At 38.9% G+C, this 20,540-nt stretch overlaps 1 protein-coding gene across 1 annotated transcript; it reads left to right on the top strand.

The window, feature by feature from the left end:
* The first annotated feature begins 50 nt into the window (after window positions 1–50).
* ADAT2 (adenosine deaminase tRNA specific 2) lies at window positions 51–20,288 on the top strand. Its single transcript, XM_016119582.2, has 6 exons — window positions 51–193; window positions 10,204–10,308; window positions 12,854–13,004; window positions 14,258–14,364; window positions 18,343–18,415; window positions 18,531–20,288. The coding sequence occupies exons 1-6, from the start codon at window positions 98–100 to the stop codon at window positions 18,572–18,574; spliced, it is 576 nt and encodes a 191-aa protein (XP_015975068.2). The 5' UTR covers window positions 51–97; the 3' UTR covers window positions 18,575–20,288.
* Window positions 20,289–20,540: the final 252 nt, after the last annotated feature.

Below are 20,540 nucleotides of genomic sequence, written 5' to 3'. Positions count from 1 at the left end.
CTCCGCCGGAAACGGCGGCTCGCACCGTCGCGTTCCGCTGCCGGCGCTCTTCCGCCGCCGCGGCCTCTGGTGCTGAGCGCCGCGACGCCAGGGTGGTATGGAGGCGAAAGGGGCACCCACGCGGGCTTCTAGCGGCGGGTGCTCCGTGTCGGCGGAGGAGACAGAAAAGTGGATGGAGGCGGCGATGCAAATGGTGAGGAGCCCGGGAGGTGGATGCCGCGAGTGGGAACTTTCTCTGGCTCTCATCCCGATCCGCTCATTTCAGCAAATGTCCTGGTGCTTTCTCGTCACTGTCATCTCGATGGCGCTCGTGGTTCTCTGAGTAAACACCTGGCTTTACTGCCCTGCAATTTTCTTTAGCCCATTCTCAGAGTGTCTCTGAGGAGGAAGAGGGGAAATACAGAAAGTCTTTTTCACTGGCATGAAGTATTCACTAACTACCCCCATTCAGCTGCCGTTGTCACGTACGTGCTGCTTCCGCCTTTTTTCCGTAGACACATTCGCAAATCTGCGAAGGGACATTATTTCGTATTTATGACCCCTTGAACCTATGGAATAGAAGGAAGGAAGTTGAGGATGTTTCTGGTAGAGAACAATATGAAACCAAGTTCCTGTAAAGCCAGATTCTACCATCCATCCATCCATCCATCCATCCATCCATCCATCCATCCATTTATCCATCCATCCAACCATCCAACCATCCAACCATCCAACCATCCAGCCATCCATCCTTCAGCTTTCTGTCTTTTTACTTCCTTCCCTCGCTTCCTTCAAGACTGTTGACTAAGGAGGACTCGAATCAGATCTGTGCCATCCAAGTTTTACCCACATTTATGTGTACCAGCGAGCTTTGTAATATGGACACGTATGTTTGGCATATACTGTAAATGTATATAAATACATGCACACACACATATATGTACATACACACACATATATAACATGCCCTTCAGTTTTACATTTCTCCGAAGCTGCTGTAAAAGAAATCTCTTTTCATACATAATTTTGATTATACTCTTCCTATCATAGTGGCCTCTGGTCTCCTATAGTTAAGTAGCTACATAATTATGTCTTCACTTCGCAAGACTATTCAGTGCAGTATGATTGGCATTGGGGATTCAACACTGAAACTGATTTCTGCATTTTATTTGTTCTCTTCTCATTATTTCCCCTGCGTTCATGGACCTTTGCAACCAAATAGTCTCTAAGCTGTGATGCATTAGAACATCTACCTATTTGTTTTGGTTACTTACATAATGTTCTTTTAAACTTATTTCTCATACTTTTTTGAAAACGACTTAAATTATGAACATTTTATATCACAACCCAGTAAACACACATGACTATAATTGAAACAAAAGTTTCACAGAACTGTACTTAACTTTCTTCTGTGTAGTTTTCCTGTTATTGCAGTTTGAAAAAAATGCTGGTCATGATTCATTAACTTGATTTTATGACCCATTATTTAAGCCCACCTCAAAATTTATTTCCTCCATTAAACTTACAGGATACATAACTTTCTGATATTTTAATTAATGCTCACATATGCATCGAAATTAATTGTAATTTGTAATATGCATTTGTTTGTCCTGAACTCCTTAGATGTTACTAAATTTCCCAAATTAGAGATAAGGAGTTTTCATGTGATATCAAAATCTTTCCTTCCCACAAATCCTTTCAACATTTCAATATTACCGTATGCTAGGCATCTTCTTAATAAATAGTGAGGATGATAATAAATGCATATGAAGGCTGAGGTATCTTGGAGTAAGCTGCATTTGTATCCTATGTGAGATCTGGAGGGCAGATGATGTGTGATTGCTGATAAGTCAGAATCTGTGGCGTTTTATTATTATTATTATTATTTGTTTTGGGAGCTCTCCTCAAGTATTTATGTGTAGAGCTTGCTTAGAGGAAATTTTTAGAGATGATACCACAGAGGATACAATAGTGGTTTCAAAAACAACTAACTTTAATCAATCATTTAGCTTTTCCACTTTGTGTATCAGAACTGTGTTTTCTTTCCATACTTTCATATTTTGGGTCTTTATTTTCCTTTAAGCATCTTTGGTCCTAATATCTTGGAACATTTAATCCTCCTGCCTTGGCACTATTCTCTAGACTTCTGGACTAAATACATAAGTAAGTCCTTTTTACCACCTTTTGGTGTGAACTTGGGCAAGTCACGTCATCCTCCTAGGGTTTCATTTCCTGCTCTATAAAATGAGATGGTTGAATTCCAAATAGTTTCTAAAATCACTCTGGCCTTGACACTTTTTTCTCTTAATTGGATTATAAACATATAGGGGTCTGATTACCTAGTTTACGTACTCCTACACAGAGTTCGGGAGCCCCTTATTCAGCACTTGTTTTTGGTTTTGGCCTATACGTGTTTCTTTCAGGCCTTAGAAAAAGGAGGAAAAGTGCCTGCTATAAACCTGTGCTTTGTTCAACCTTCCCTCTCCACTAAAGAAACTTTACGTCTTAAATTACTTCTAAGAATTGTTGAAGTAGACTTAGTTTTAAGGGTATATTATGTATTTCTGAGAAGAGTTGAAGATTAATCAGAAGTAGAGCTGGTGCCAAATCTGGAGGCAGCAAGTTAATCTCTGATTACTATGTACTGAGGAATTTGAAAGTGAAATTTCCAGTATGCAGGTAAAAGAGAGGATATTAGCATCCTCATTGCATTTGGACATACTAGTTGTATTTGTATGGTTAATACTAATAACTAGAATGTTTGGCTCTGTTGAGACCAGGCAGGTGGATGCAGCCAAGTTGCACAATTTCTGGGTCTTTCTTCATGTTTAAAATTAAGGCATTGCTTTAGAAAGTTTGTATCCTGGTCTATGATTATAGTATAAAACATAAACCTAGGTGTAAAAGGAAGGAAAAGGGTATTTTAGAAAGCTTAAAAATCTATTGGTTTAAAATGTCATTTAAAGTTAGGCTATACAAAAATCAATACAACCCTATCAGTCTAGTAGGTACAGCATTTTTGGAAGGCAACCTGGCGTAATCTAATTAACAGCCACAAAAAATGTAGCTGTCATTTGACCAGTAATATGGTTCTGTGGCATTTACCTTAAGGAAGTAGTTTAGAATGATACAAGTAATGATTGTCATTTCAGTGTTATTTGTAACAGCAGAAACTGAAAGCATTTCAAACCTTCAGTAAAAGAAAATGGTTAATTAAATTGTGTATTACTCTTTTAACTAATGTGCTATTTTTAAAATTATTATGGCTATTACGTGATATTATGGCATAAACATAATGATATTATGGTATAAACATAATGTTACATATCACAACTGCATGTTATGTTAACTATTAAACAAGGACAATACAAATTATTTTATACTATACATTTAAGAATAAGTAACAGTGTTATACTCTTATGTCCCAGACACAGTGCTATATACAGTGTGTCATATGGGCCATAACATATAAGCTACACAGCAGCCCTATGAGGTGGGTATTATTACTGTCCTCATTTTCAGATGAGGACATTGAATTTAAGTAAGTTCTCCAAAGTTAGAGAGCTGTTAAGGACAAGCCATGATGTGAGTCCAGCTGTTGGTCTTCACCGCTGGCCTGCACTGTGTTGTGTTTGGGTGCTTACTGCTCTTTGACATACACTTTGCTGGATGTCTCTGCCTTTTCAATTTCATTGCCCTGATTACTGTGTATTGATCATCTTCATTAGACATTTGGATTTTTTTTCTTTTGTGGATTACCTAGCATTCTTTGCCCAATTTTATTATTAGCTTTGTTTTTTAAATCACATTGTAGGAGCACTTTGTATTTTATAGCTATTGCTAGAAACAATTCACAGAAGCAATAGAGATATATAGGGAAGTTCTTCACTTGTTAATAGTAGTGAAGAATTTGAAACAATGTAAATGTCAAAAAATAGGGGACCAGTTAAATGATCATAAATATTCATATAGAGGAATACTATCCAACCTTAAAACAATTATGTGCTGAAAAAAATATTACCTATCAAATGGAAATGGTTATAATATATTTCTAAATGAAAAGGCAGACTGATGAATTTTACATATATATTATAAATCCATTTGACATTAAAAAAAAACCTACAAATATGTGAATGTGTGCATAGGAAAAAAACCTGAAAATCTGTCACATAATAATAAGAGTGATCATATTTCGGGATGTTGGGATTATGAGTGAGTAATTTTATTTTTGATGTGTGGATTTGTTACCCCCAAGTTTTTTTCTTGAATATATCTTAACTTTATAATTAGGAAAAAAGAAGGATTGAGTCTATACATACATACATGCATGCATGCATGCATACATACATACATACATACATACAAATATAATGAGAGAGAGTGAGTGTGAGCAAGTGTGAGGGGAAGGAGAAGCACATTTTCTAGAATAAATCAATTGTATATTATTGTAGTATGCATTTTCTGGGTGCCTAGTCAATCAAGGACAGACACTTACCCATTTCAACAAATGTGGTGTGATCAAGTATTCCCTGTGTTTCAGGGCTTGTGCTGGGTGCTGGGTCTGCAAAGGTGAGCAAGGCAGGCATGCCAGTGCCTGGATCTAGTGCTTGCCTCCCACGAGCATTCTGTTTAATTGGTGAAATTAAGTTGTGCACAGATGAAAAAGTTAATAAGAAAACATGTGCAGGGTTAAAAATAAGAGACAGATAGAAAGCACTATCAGATAACTGGCGATAAAGTCCCGAGAAGGTCAGTTGAGATAAATTTTGGATGCTTTCTGAATTTTAAAAGAAAAAAGGGGGGTGGGGATTGATGGAAAGGAAAGGAAAGGTTGAGCAAGAGGAACTGTCAACTACAAAGATATGGAGGACTTTGTCTTGGATCAGGAGCTGATCCAGGTGTGTCTGTGTAGAATAGGACTTCCTTTCCTGGGGCCCAGGTTTTAGGGGGATCTAGAAACTCCGAAACTGTATATAACCAAATGACATGCATGTGCCTGTTTCATGTGAGAGAGTCTATAACTTGCATCAGATTCTCAAAGGGGCTTTTGGCTCCAAAAAGGTTAAGAACCAAGGGCCTAGAAGAATAATAAATGTTGGGCTGGTTCAGTTGGCTGGCGGGGAGAGTGGGTTGTAGTTGGGAGGCTCTCACTGCCAGGTTGAAGAATTTAAAGTTGATAGAGGGAAATCAGAGCTTCTGAGTGTCATCAGCAGTAATAGTTGTAGTGTAACCTTTTGGACGTTATTATTTTCTACCTAAGAGTTCTGGTTAAATAATCTTTTCCCCTACTTTTTAAAAATTTCATAGGAAATATATCTGTGGACTTATCAAGATTCTGTCCCAATTGCAGTCTATCCCCAGTCTCCCTCGGCTTCACCACCACCTCACTAGAAAGTAGTTTATGGGAATAATGGCTTTAGAGAAACTACACAGTCTCTCCATCCTGGAGCTGTCATCATCTGTGACCAGCAGGCCCTGACCAGAGCAAAAGAAATGACATTTAAAGACTAAGTAGAAAACAGTGTTTGGGCTGGGAAGAACAGAGATTTCATTCTTCAGTTTTGAAAGCTGATAATTTGTTAATTTATGGAAGACCAAGTTGCCATTTTAAAAAGTAACCAAGCCTTGGCCTCTCCCGCAGAAGATGAGATGGTTTAAACCTCCCTGAACACATTTCAGATCCATTTTGCCCGAGCTCTTTTGCATTCATAGAGAGATGGTCAGACTTGGTGGAAGAGTCAACTCTGCATTTGGGAATCTGCACATGAGAGGTGGAAAGTAGAGTAAAAGGAGATAAATTTGCCAGAAGGAAAAAGTGAAAACGCAAAGGAAAGAATGAAAGGCACAAGCCCAGTCATCGAAGGGTGGAGGGAGACCGCCAACCCTCTGCAGCTGCCTCTGCCGTGTGGCCCCAGTGTCTTCCAGGGGAACAAGCCAGGACCTGGAACCCCATTGAGCAACATAGGTTCTCCCTGTCCTTCCTCTCCTGTTGCATCTTGAACTAGAGCTACTTTGATCCCAAACACTGATAAAGTAGCTGATCAGTGTGACTGGAGTAGAAATTAGAGGCAGAACAGCGGCAAATTGCTGAGGGGCCTGGCACCTAGATGTTCCGCAAATATCTGCTGAACAAATGAATGAATGCGACCAGGTTTCCTGGGCTCTAACCCTAGCTTCTCACGTGGGAAAATGCCATAACCTCCCCATATCTTAATTTCCTCGTCTGTAAGATGGAGAAGATCACCGAACCTATCTCATAGGATCATAAACTAAATAAATTCTTATAAAGTGCTTAAAGGAGTCCTGGGTCAGACTAAGTTTTTCAGGAAATCGTAAGCTCTCCTTTGCAATCTCAGAATCAGAACACTTGAGATATAGCCATAACAGTCTGTTGTGTTAGTAGCTAGACATCTAACCTATAAATTAGTCACCCTTCAAGCCACTCATTTCATTTCCACCATTCTACACAAATTGCCTCAACATCGCTGACCTTCCTTTCTTGGCCCAGTTTTTTTCTCAGGTCTTCCATAATACCAGACACTTTGGTTTTCCTCCTACCTTACCAGGCATCTCTTAATCTATATTGTAAAATACTTGTTTACGCCACCTTTATTTTTTAGACTTTTCATTTCAGAATAATTGTAAATTTACAGAAAATTGCAAAAGAGTACCCTTCGCCCAATTTCCTCCATTGGTAACATTTTCCATAACTATAGTACAATATCGAAATCATGAAAATGACATTGATGCATTCTGCAGAGTTCATTCAGATTTCATCAGCTTTATATGCACTTGCGTGTGCGTGTGTGCGTGCATTCAGTTTTAATTACCACCGGAACCGCTCATCTCCACAGGTTCTCTCAAGCTACCCTTCTATAGCCACCCCCTCCCCCCCACACTCTAAACCCGGGCAGCCACTAATCTGTTCTCTATACCTGTAATTTTGTCATTTGGGAATGTTATATACAAGAAGATGTAACCTTTTGGGATCGTTTTGGAATTATGTATTGTATGAACATAAGTTTTCATTTCTCTGGGTGAATAAATGCCCAAGAGTGCAATTGCTTGCTGGGTCATATGTTAAGTGAATGTTTAGCTTTTAAAGAAACTGCCAATCTACTTTCCAGAGTAGCTGTACCATTTTGTTTCTACCCGTGTATGAATACTCCTGTTCCCCACAGTCTCGCTGGCATTTGGCATTTTAACTTTTCATTTTATCCAATTTGATAGGTATGTAGTACTCTCTCATTATGGTTTTAATGTGCATTTTCCTAATGGCTAATGATGTGGACATGTTTTCATGCACTAATTTGCCATTTATATGTACTCTTTAGTGTAAAATCTGTAAATATCTTTTGCCCGTTTTTTGACAGGGGATTGTTTGGCTGTTGCATTTTTTTAGAGTTCTTTACATTCTCTAGATAGTAGACCTTTGTTTGACATATGGTTTGCAAATATCTTCTTCCAGCTTTAGCTTGTCTTTTCTTCCTCTTAACTGGGTATATGCTTCCTGTGGCTTCTGTAACAAATTGCCACGAACTTGGTAGCTTAAAACAACGCAAGTTTTTCTGCGGTGGTTCTGGAGGCCAGGAGTTGGAAGTCAGTTTCACTGGGCCACAACTAGTGCGTCAGCTCGGCTGGGCGCCCCCTGGAGGGTCTCGAGGAGCATGTGCTTCCTTACCTTTTCCAGCTTCTAGAGGGACATTCCTTTCTTGGCTCATCTCTTCCGTCTCCAAAGCCAACACCTTGTAGCATCTTGAAGTCTTTCTCTCTGCTCCCATTGTCACATTGCTTTCTGCTTTCTGTGTCATCTCTCTGCTTCTCCCTTCTAAGAACATTTGTGGTTGTATTTAGGGCCATGAGGATAATTTCCTTACCTCAAGATCTTCAATAAATATTTGTTGGACAAATAAATGATTTGGCTCTCATGTGTACCCAGGGTTATGTGTCATCCTAAGCTTATTTAAATTACTTTCCTTGTGTGATGATTGTCTTAATTGTACTGATATTTATCATCTCCATCATCCCCAGCTCCCACTCCTCCTCCTGGCCGTCCTTTGTATAGTAACCTATCGTACATGTGTATATTTATTTATGTGTATTTTCAAACCGTGGAGCTGTTCTGAAGTACAAATTTTGCATAAACTGGTCATGCTTTAACCATTTTTACGGAACTGGGACAGAACGAGCCTGTAGGTAGTTCGTGACACAGTTCTGAAGAATATTGCTTCAGATATTGCCTCATTACATCTTTCCATGCCCCAGCTCTATTTTGCCACTCCAGAGGAGGAAGGAGAGGTATGGTTTGTTACCACTATATGCCTCTCCTTTTACCTCTGTTGGCCAGATGAAAAGTGTCAGTTGAGTATGCCTCAAGAAGCTAAGGAACCCATGTTAGCATTATAGTTGGAAGTTATTGCTGCCGTAAATGAAGTAGAGCTGGGAGTAAGAGGCCAGTGCAGGAGATGGAACACTGTTTTCAGCAGTGCCTCTAGCTTTTCACCGTATTTGCCCTGTGGTGTGTGCTCTCGTTTTCCAAAGTGTCTTCTGGCCTGCCAAAATAAGGAATGCCATGCCTTTCTAGAAACAACTGTATTTGGATCCTTTTCGTTGTTGTGAGATAGAAGTGATTGTACACTAGCCCAAGGGTTGCACCCTTCCTTTATTCTCTCTCAATAGCATTATCAGAACACGCCCAGATATAACCTGCCTGCTTTTGCTTTCTGACTTTAAAAAGTATTCTTTAACTGTCCTGGGCCCCAGAGCTGCTGTGGTTCACTCAGCATAAGGGCTAGAAGAAAAATGGGCTCCTGGTGATAGAGAGGAAGCTTTGTGAATAGAATAATTGGCTTGCCATTCCTGGGGTGGTGGTGATAGAATTGTTCCTAAACTTATTTTTCAATTGAGGTGTACTGTACCAACAGTGAAATGCACAGGTCTTACATGAATTATACATATCTGTGTAACCCACACCCTTATCAGGATAAGTTTTCGCCATCCCAGAAAATTTCCTTGTGGCCTTTTCCATTCAATTTATACCTCCCTTTCCCTGAAGCAACCACTGTTTCAATTTCTATCCTTGTAGTTTAGTTTTGTCTAGTCCAGTACTTCTCGTGAAAGGAAGCATACAGTATGTGTGCTTTTGTGTTTAACTTTTTTTACCCAGCATGTCTGAGAATCATCCATGTTTTTGCGTGTCTCGGTAGATTGTTCCTTTGTATTGCTGAGCAGTATTCCATTGTGTGAATAGAACACGATTGGTTTATCCATTCTTTTGTCGATGGACACCTGTGCTATTTCCAGATTTTGACTATTACAAATCAAGCTACCGTGAACACTCTTTTACAGTTTGTGTGTGTGTGTGTGGTTGTGTGTGTCTATAGATATTCTTTTTTCTTAAATAAATACTTAGTAGTAGAATTTGTTCATAGGCTATGTGTATGTTTATTTTTTAAGGAAATTTCCAAAATATTCTCCAGATGGTCATGCTCCTCAGCTTTTCTTGTCTCCCTTAGAGCAGACATTGTGGGCCCAGGGAGGCATCAATCTGGCTGCCTTTATACTATTGGAACTCTAGAGCAGGGAACTCCACTACCTGTAAGGAACCAGGCCACACAGCAGTAGGTGAGCAGTGGGCAAGCAAGCAAAGCTTCATCAGTATTTGTAGCTGCTCCCTAGCTAGCATCACCGCCTCAGCTCCATCTCAGATCATTGGGCATTAGATTCTCATAGATGCACCAGTCCCTGGTGCCCAAAAGGTTGGGGACCACCACTCTAGAGGATATTTTCTGTCATTTTTAAAGAAACAAAGAAAATAAGCAAGCAGAATTTCAATAAGGAAAACATTTTAATAAAGGATTTATAAATGTTATTTATTCTTCTACCTCTTTGCAAATAGATATATGAAAAGGTGCATAGACCCAGGCAATTTAAGAACAAGAGTCAATAATAGTCTTTTAATCACCTCTGCTTCTAATGAGAAAAGAAATCAGGGAGCTCAGGACCTATGAAGGAGATTTGTTCCTGAGTCTGCCTTAAATGGACACAGCAAAGAAAAACACACTAAGTACTTGAACCATATTTGAGAAAAGAAGCAGCTCAGCTGCATTTCTTTATTCTAGTTTTTATACATATGCTGACAGCTCATGGTGCATGTATTTCTTTCCTATAGTGTTTCAAGTATTGAACATTATTACATCTTAGATTTCCTACTTTGTCTTTCAGGCCAAAGAAGCCCTAGAAAATACTGAAGTTCCTGTCGGCTGCCTTATGGTCTACAACAATGAAGTTGTGGGGAAGGGAAGAAATGAAGTTAATCAGACCAAAAATGTATGTGAGTTGAACTGCAAACAAAGCACACTGATGGTGGGAGTGGAGTCAGTTTATCACTTCGGAGAAAAGATTGGTCTATGTAGTGCCCACAGGTGTCAGTGGAAGGGTAGCTTTCCTAAACATCTCTTTTTGAATGGCCTTATTTCTGATTATAAAAGTGATACACATTGACTTTTTAACTATATAATCTTATTAACTAATATCACCCCAATACGTTTAATAATTAAAAAAAGGAAAAAAAATTTTGGAAAATTCGGAAAAACTTGATGAACCAATAAAATCTCTGAAACTAATTTTCGGTTTTGTGGAGATTTACGTTAACAGTTTTTTTTTTACGTTGGAGTTTCAGTGCAGAAGAATTAAGCCTATCTCCATTTTAAGAAAATCTAATATATGAAAATTCCACTTTACAAAACATATCAACTTAACTCATATTCTTTAGTACCTTTAGATCATGTGTTCCTCCTTAAAAAGCCACCCTCGATTTATAACTTTGGCGGTATAAAAGGATGTATAAAGAAGCTATTCCTATGTCAGATAATTCAGTGGAATATAGTCTCTACTATCCGCTGTCTCTATACCTACCTGTAATATGTACACTTCAATAGTTTGTGTGACTTTTAATTGTAATTAGGTTGAAAAGTTCATGATTTAGTACTTCTTGAACATGGTATTGCAATAGTATGTCACAGTAAGTATAAATGAAGTATCATATTTTATGATTATGAGAAGTACTAGCTGGACTCAAGAACTCATAACCATAACACAACTCATTCACACAGATTTTGATCTTACCATGTGATCTTGGGAGCCAGAGAGCAAGCCTGTATTGGTGCTGGTACTGTGTGGACCTTAAAGTTTGTCTATCACATCTATGAAAAAGAAAACTGAGATTTAGCAAAACACGTGCAAAGTGGGAACTCAGATTCATAAAGCAATTATGTGGATATCAAAATACCTCTGAAATAAGTCATCAATATTTAATATAGCAATTAGTGAAGATAGAGATACTTATTCGGGAGTGGAATTTTATATTTTAGATAATTGTCATATCTTTGCATTTGTATTTTGTGGTGGTGCGATCTGTAACATAAGAACTTTGACTATTCTAACAAATCCATCTAACTGTCCAATCCAATGACCTACGTTTCTTCTATACATTGAAATTAAGCTGGATTTATTCTGGCATTCTCTGTCCTATAGAAGATTACCCTATAATCACAATAAAGAAAGACTCTTGACCCCGAATGAGACCTAAGTCCTGCTTTTGGCCTTGGCGCCACCACTACCCACCTGTCACCACCACCATCGCCTGGGCCAGCTGTGTGTACTTAATGTCCTAACTTAGCTTCTAGCTCTTCAGCCATAAAAGAGAAAGTCAGCTGAAATGATTCACTTCAACAACTATTCATTGAGAACTATAGGGAGATTTGATTTAGTAATTCCGAATCTGATTTTTAAAAAGTTGAGAAACCTGTTTCATGAGCTCCTCAGTTGGTCCTGGTATGCCACCAAGTTTGGGAAGCTCTTCTCTGAAGTACCTTCTAGCTCAGAGTTTGTAATTCCGGCTTTCACGGCACCTTGGGCCACTGTACCAACACTTTCACACTCTGCCCTATGTCACAGGTAAATGGGCACCTTTCTGTTTGCCCTACCAGATTTTATGCTTGTTGAGGACAGAGACTTTTTATCCCCCACAGAATTTAGCACAGTGGCTTGTACATACTTAGTTGATAAATGTGATGATCATGAATATTAAAAATAATTTTCACGTAGCACAGTACATATATAGCACTACACGGCATGTATTTCCTGTAATTCAGATTGCTTTAAGGGGTGTAGAGAGCAGTGTCTTCCATTTTACATATGGATAAACTAAGGCTTACAGAAGTTATGTAATTTGCCCGAGGCCACATAATTAGTAATGTCACCATCAGAATTCAAATTTAAGTGTGGTTGATTCCATATGCTGTGTGATTTCTCCTATAGTCTTCTGTCTCCCATAAAGTATCTGAGACCCAAACCAAATCTCTGCTTCTCTCTAGAGTCTCCAGGATATAAAATCTCATCCCCCCCAAAAATGTAAGTGCTGACATTCCAGTAACCTAAATGTAGATTTGCTTATGGTGAGATCAGTGACAAGCTTGAAAACGCATTTGAAACTGGAGCATGTGCTTGTGAAAATTTCCAGCTTTCCTTAAAATATTTAGAAACACTAGATGCATATCTTCTTTTTAGATCTATCTTCTCTGTGACATTTTAACTGAAATTTAACTGAAAGAGTGTGTCCCAACTTTTCAGGTACTTAAGTAAAAATATAGCATAATTTGTACGGCATCTCAGATTAAATGTCCTTTGTTGGTGAGGTTATGGTACTTGAACTAGGAAATACGTTGTCAGCTGCTAAAGGTATCCTGAAACTTTTATTTGTTAAAATGTCGGAAGAAACAGTCAGCGCATTTTTCATATTTATTTTTGAACATTTGTAAAATATAGTTACGTGTAGTGAACAATGTCATCTCAAGCCCCTCTCTGTTTCCAGGCTACTCGACACGCGGAAATGGTGGCCATTGATCAGGCCCTAGATTGGTGTCGTCAAAATGGCAAGAGCCCCTCCGAAGTGTTTGAACGCACCGTGCTGTATGTCACCGTGGAGCCATGCATCATGTGCGCAGCTGCTCTCCGCCTGATGAGTATCCTTCCACTTAATGTGCTGACGTCTCGCACCCCTCCTGTGAACTTGAAAAGGGCCACACACGTACCCCATTCCTGAGGTACGAAAGCAGAGATTTATGAAACAAATTCTAGGAGGTGCACATTATAACACAGACTGTCCTTTGGCTAAACATTTTTAGAAAAGATTTTTAAATAGTAAAATTACCTTTTTTTTTTATGTCTATAACATGTAACTATTAAATAAGCTAGAGAAAGAAAAGTTTAGAACTAATTTAAAGTGTTATGGATAAATCATAAATTAAGTTAAAGTAGGTAATAAAACTGTGCATAGGAAAAGGTCTGCAGAACATGCATCTAGGTTTTGTCTTTGGATAATAGATTAAAGGTGATTTAAAATTTTTCTTTCTCTGTCTCTGTATTTGTTTATTTTTGCCATGAATACCTGTTATAATAAAATGAACATTTTTAATTCACAAATCAATATGAAGTAAAAAACAAACCAATTATTTATGATATTATCATTGTAAATAAGTGGGAAACTGATAAAGTTACAGCTCTTTGAATCGTGTCTTTTACAGAGCAAGCGACACAAATACTGAGTGCCGCAAGTTAGTCTCTAACGATCTTTAAAAAATTCTTTACAATTCAAAAACTCAGTTTTATACTCGCATATTTTTTTAATCTACTTATTTTGTTATGTACATGTGAATCATTTTATCACTTTAAAAATACTGTAGAGCATTTTGAGTTTGTTAAGATGTACAATCTCCACTTTTTAAAGAGGGGAGTTATGTCAGCAGAATTCTCTCCCCATCCTGCCTTACAGAGTGGCTCAGCTTCAGTCTATTTTGAACTGGAGCACAGGTTATATTTTTTTCTGGGGACAAGAACAGGAAATAGTCTATCATTTTTAAAAGTTGAAGATTCCTGGATTAAATCCTGTCTCCTTTCTGGCTCCAGTTTTCTAATGAGTCCTAAAAGGTGATTTGGTAAAAACCAGATCAAAGAACACCAAACTGTAAACATTTAGAAACTACACATTTAGTTTTCATTCTGTTTGCAATAGTGAGATGTTAATTTCTAAATCCATTAAACCTCTTTCTTTTGTGTAACTGGACTGAATAATGTTTTAAGCCTAAGCCTACACTTAATTGTTTTTAAGAGTAGCATGAGGTTTTTTCTCCAGAATAGCTGGCATAGAGCTACCCTAGTTTTGTCATGATACACATTTGAACTGCACATTCTCTGCATGACCTTAATTCTGTCTCATACATCCCGCTGGTTGTTTACGGCTGTCAGAATGAACGTTTTGGTGGCTGTGGCTCCGTTTTGGATATTGCATCTGCTGATTTACCAAATACCGGAACACCATTTCAGGTAACATGAACTGTTATGCTTTTTCTTTCTTTCTAATACTTTGATCTCATCATGGGCTTGCGAGTGATTTGTGTGTGGTGGGTATAACAGACAGGCTCTCAGGAGTACTGGTCACGTTCATTCGTGTCTCAGTGTTAGGTGGCAGACAGTCATTTCCAGGTGGGTGCCTAGCTCTCTTAGTGAATCAGCCTTCCTTTACCTGCACCTTCAGGTCTCTGATGCCGTTACCAGCGTTGGCGTTTCTAGCAGCAAGTGTCCCCGGCTCCATACTTCAACAAGTATGTTTGAAGCGTGGCCTCGGCAGTGGCAGTAGATGCTATTTACAGTGAATGCCATATTTTTGCACAAATTTAATCCGTTTGCTTGATTGCCACATACTGTTTTTGGTGGCTAGCAGTCAATACCTGTATTTAAATAATTTTATCTCCAATGTTAAATAATTTTAACGTTAACATTTCTTCCAGACCCAAGAATCCACATTGCTTTCATGTTCTCTTAGGCAGTCTCCTTTCCCTTTAATTTTGCCACTTCTCCCATAGTTTTATGTTTATGGCTGTGAGTAGGAGGAATTTATATTTCAGCATTTGGCCTGTAGACACATATGTTTTCAGAAAATTGTTTGATTGTTTTTCTCACTAAGACATGAGGTTAATCCTAAAGGTGTTAGGCTTTAAGGAGAAAAAGATTAACAAATGCTGGACGTGGTAGGCAGTTACCTTCAAAGACCTCAGATCTTCTTAGGAGAATATGAAGTTCTTATCAAGAGCTACCTTTGGCTGAATCCCACTGAGAACAAGTTTTGGAAAATATTCCGAGTTTTCCCAACTGAACGTTAGCTTTCCGAACAAGACCTGTGCATTTGAGAATAGACAACTTTTAACATTATGTCAGAAAAAAAAATTGTAATAGAACAGTGAGAGTATACAATTAGCTTGATCATTAAAAAAATCTGCAAAGTGATTTGAAAATAATCACTTTTATTAGCAGCTCAAATTTTGCTTACACAACTCTTTGCAAGTGAATTGCTGATTTTACTTCAGTTATAAAGAATTCCTCAAAGCTTCCAGACAGAAAAAGAAACAACCTTGGATATCAGACATGGGTGGAACATTTCTCTCCAACACGTCAGTGACATCGAGTGCACAAACACTGCCCTCTCCTACATGTCCCGTGTAGTTGATCTGCTGAACCCAAAAAGAAATTCATTGCAGTGTGTGTACCTGGCTAAGTTGGTTCCATTGAATGAATGGCCATGTTTTAAAGTCATATCTCTAGGTTTGCTGCCATATTATTATTTTTTTTTAAGTGTTTTGAGATTCTAAAGAAAACAGTGATGGCCCAGGCCTCTGGATGCTGTGTTTTCTTCCTTTATTTGACTGAGTCAGTGGTGTGTGTGGGGGGAGGGGAGCACGGGTAGAGGGTGAGATGCTGTTTACATGTTGCAGAATGATAGAATTCTTTTAGTGATATATTATAAGCAGCATTAAAGTTCATACAGGAGACCTACACGACTATTTTTTTCAAAGAAGGTGGCAATTAATTTATAGTATTTACCTGCTCCATTAAAAATTATTTCGATAAGAATGTGTGCTTTTTATAAAAGCCACAAATTGATAGCTATAATGGATACTTGAAAATATTACCTTGGTGTCTCAGAGAGATGCAATTTCCTTCTCCGCTTCTGACTCAATGGGCCTGATTCCTGACTGCATATTAGAATTTAAGCTCAGTCCCCACCCCAGACTGACTGGATCAGAAAGCTGCAGGGAAGGGGCACATTGATCCTTTTTAAGAGAACTCTCAAGCGATTCTCCTGAGCAGCCAAGGTTGAGAACTGTGGCTCTAACTCCATGTGAGGGCAGTGCTTCGTGTCCATGAGTGCTTGTGGGAGAGCGAGAGGAGATATGGGAGCCCTCGGGAGCAGGAGTACGACACAGCAGGAAGAGGAGGGGACCGAGCAACGATATGCTTAGAATGATGGAACATCTGAAGTATCGAGAAGACAAGGGAGGAGAGAGTTATGAAACGAAGTACAGTCAGTAGTCTCTCTGACCGCAGAGAGTGGAGGAGGATGCACAGACCAGTATTTCGGTCAATAAGGGCCTTTGGGATATCTGAGTGGAGTCCTGTGAGCACAAGCCAGCGAGGATGAGGTTGAGGAAGAAATGAGCCCTAAAAGTGATGGTCACGATTGTGGAAAATTCTCAGGGGGGAATAGGGTAGCATCTTGCCTCGGGGACAAGGTAGAAGGAAAGTTATTGTTTTTTTGTTTTTTTCCCCCCAGCTTTATTGAGATATAATTGACATATAACATTGTATAAGTTTAAGGTATACAATATGATTTGATGCATGTATATATAACTGTTAACACATCCTTCACCTTGAGTAATTACTCTTTTCTTGTTATGGTGAGAATATTTAAGGTCCACTTTCATAGCAGCTGTCAAGTACACAATATAGTGTTGTTAGCTATAGTCACAATGCTGTATCTTAGATTACTGGAACTTATTCTTCTTATAATGAAAAGTTTGTACCTTTTGGCCAGTGTCTCTCCATTTCCCTTACCCCTCTACCCCTGACGTCCACCATTCAGCTCTCTGCTTCTAAAAAGAAAATATGGTCTAAACACCACACACACACACACACACACACACACACACACACACACACACACGGAGTATTATTCAGCCATAAAAAATAATACCCTGCCATTTGCAACAACATGGATGGGCCTCTAGGGCATTGTGTTAAGTCAGACAGAGGAAGACAAATATTGCATGATCTCACATATGTGGAACCTAAAAACACTGAGCTCATAGAAGGTTGCTTGTTTCGATGGTGAAGGTTTATGCAGGCTTTGCAGGCCCAGGCAAGAGCCCACTGAAGGCACCAGAGAAAGGGCGGCTCATTCCGAGCAGCGGACCATGCCCGCTGGTTCCTCTGAGCTGGTGCTTGTTGGTTCCTTCCTCTGCTGTGTGCTGTTTCCAGATGTGCCTCCTTGAAATCTTCGTTCATTGTATCATTTCATGCACCTCAGAAGGGTGCAACATTTCCAGCCCAAACTCCTGTGACAAACCTTCAAAGCCCCATATATTTCGAGCTTATTGTCTCTCTTTAATGTCTTTCTTTATACTCCCTTACGAATCACTGTCCTGCCCCCATCAGCTGGTTTCCTCACACACAACCTACGCTTATTCTTACTCTTTTCCTGAAATGTTCTGCTCGGTCTCTTTAAATATTCTCTATCATTAAGGCAAGTTCAAGTTTCAAATCCTTACTGTTATCACAATTTCTTATTCTTTTACATGTTCATATCTTCTCTCTAGTTAGATACCAAAGATAGAACACACTTGAGCACCTTAAAAAAATCCTCTGTAGTAAGGAATAACAAGTTTTTTGTTTTTTTTTTTCTGTAAGGAGCCTGATAGTAAATATTTTAGCTTTGGTGAGCCTCTTATGTCTCCGTTGCATATTCTCTTTTCTTAACAACCCTTTAAAGATATAAAAACCCTTCCTAATTGACCACTTTTAGCTGTGGACTGCCAACCATGGCTGTATAGCATCAAACACTCAATGAGCCACCAGTAAACGACAACAGATAGAAATATCTAATGCCTAGTGAGCACTTTTATGTGCCAAGCATTTAACGGGTGTTATTTCATTTAATCTCATTTAATCCTCACAAAATCCTCCTGGCTTAGTTGCTATAATTTCCTACATTTTTACTTAGGAGGAAACTGAGGCCTAGAGAGTTTAAGTGTCTCACCCAAGATCATGTACTGTGCAACTTCAGTAGTATTTGATTGAGAAATAATAATGAGCTGATTGGGACTGAGGTCGTCCTTCCTTACTCATGTTCCTCATAGCCACGAAGGATATTAAGACCATCTAGAAAATGTTTACATAATTATGTATATATTGTTGTTTTATGAGATTTGACACGCATTTTATTCATTCTCAACTTTCTTGTTTTATCAGTGCATTCCTGGGTATCGGGCTGAGGAAGCTGTGGAAATGTTAAGGAGCTTCTATAAACAAGAAAATCCAAATGGTCAGTTTTCCCTACCGTATATAATGTACCTTACTTAAAACAAATCAGTACGAAGAGAATCTGACAGGGGCTCACCTCTTCCTCTTTTCTTTGTTTTTCCCTGTTCTTTTCACAGCACCAAAATCAAAGGTTCGGAAAAAGGAATGTCAGAAAATCTGAACTTGTTCTCCTGAGGGACTAACACCCCTGGACAACGTTCCTGGGCTGAAAGCTGGTGACATCATCGAATTATATGTTTTATACTGTCCTTAACCCACGGGAAAATGGTCTCTTATTGTTTGCTCTAAAGGAACAAACTAGCACTTTAAAAAAAAATCTGACAGTTGTAGCACCTAGGAAGACCAGGCGCTGTAGGAGTAAAAAAATAAAAATAAAAAATAAGGGATTATAAACTGACAAGGTCCTTGCAATCTGTGAGGTCAACCAAGGGTTGCCTCGCCTAAAAAACAAATAAAATAAAATAAAATACATTAAATCTGACCATTGTAATCAACAATTAGCTTTCCCAAAGCTGAAAGAACATGTTAAGCAGGGAAAAGTAAAGATTGAGGTTTTAGAAATTAGTCAGCAGTGCGTGCACTTCCTGCCAGAACCATCATGCCCAGTCCAGGAGAGGGCTGACTGTCAGGGAGTGTGTGTCCAGACTCAGTTGCCTGGCACATGTCTAGACTGGGCCATGCCACGCTGCGGACACCTGCTCCAGGCCTGGCGCTTCAGAATCCGATTCTTCATTCTTTGCAGCCACTATGTTCTCCCATGGTGTTAGGGGCCCATGGCTTCTTTGGAAACTGTATGTGAATTGTATACGTACAGACCATGATCATATGGTCCATGGAACTGATTTTTTGCTTTTATAAAGCACTTAGAGAAAAGGCATGTTTTAAAAATAAATGCTTAAGTGCCATTTTTAAATTATAGCATATTGCTATAATAAAACCTTAGTTATACCTTTTTTGAAGATGAATAGTCTTAAAAATAAAAGGTAAAAAGTAGAAGTAGGACCATTCCTTCTTTATTATGGAAGGTGTTGTGCACCTTTCATTCATTCACTCAGTGAGCAAAACGAAGAATCCTGCCCTCGTGGAGCTTGTATTCTAGCAGGGGGACACAGATAATTAACAAAGTAGATTATATAGCATGTGGTAAGGATTATGGCAAAAAGAAAAAAGAACAGGGGAAAGGGGATGGGCGTGCCACCAGTGGTGGGAAGGCTGGTCGCACGATTAAGTAGAATGGTTAGTTTGATCTGAAATCGAATACATTTCTTTCCTTTTATGAAAATCCAGATTTATAATTCAAAAATCTAAACTTGTAAAATGTGAACACAACCCTGGAAAGGGTATGCACGGCAGGAGGTCCCAGACGTTCATCCAACCCAGTGCAGTGAGGGTTGGTGCTGATCAAAGTGCGCTTGGCAGAGCCCCGCTGCAGTGCACCCCGTCCGGCCAGAAGGGGGCCTCGCCGTTCCACCAGAAGCCCAGCTCCGGGCCCTGGCTTGCAGCGACTCCGTTGCATTTCATTTCTTCAGTGAATTCATTTCCTTGATGCAAAGCATCTGTATTTGTTGGTTCTGCCATTTAAGCGATGTCTCTGACTTGTTTGTTTTGAATTACATTACAGGCTGGAATGTAATTGTGGTGAAAGTATTTTTATGTTGCTGAGAGTAGCAGCTAATCACAGTTACATGCTTCAGAGGATTTATAATTGCTTGGTTTTGTGCGTGCATGTTTTTAACTGCATTTGAGAAGTTTTATGGAGAAGAATATGTGTGATTTTAAATCTATAATAATGTTTCATGTAACTTCTCTTCAATTTCACCTGCTTTTAAAATTATCCTCTCATTAAATTTTAGTGCTTTGACTAGTTTATCCGATTTGCAGTTGGTCATAATTCATTTCTGGCTCCTTATGCTTTCCTGCAAGCAGACTTCATTGCACTTATTGTATTTATGTCATTTTCTCGGGGATTATTTGTAGACAAAAAACTTGGAATCTTTACTCTGGAGAGTACCATCAAGTGAGTCCGTCTAAACATCTTATGCCAAGTGGGTTCTTGGTAAACATTTGTTAAATTATTGATTGAAATTTGGGGGGAAACAAATAATAAAGATAACATCTAAGATAAA

Source organism: Rousettus aegyptiacus, unplaced genomic scaffold, assembly GCF_014176215.1.
Source record: "Rousettus aegyptiacus isolate mRouAeg1 unplaced genomic scaffold, mRouAeg1.p scaffold_m13_p_1, whole genome shotgun sequence".
Classification (NCBI taxonomy): domain Eukaryota; kingdom Metazoa; phylum Chordata; class Mammalia; order Chiroptera; family Pteropodidae; genus Rousettus; species Rousettus aegyptiacus.
Note: the sequence above shows the minus strand (reverse complement) of the source record. Positions and strands in the feature narration are given on the sequence as shown.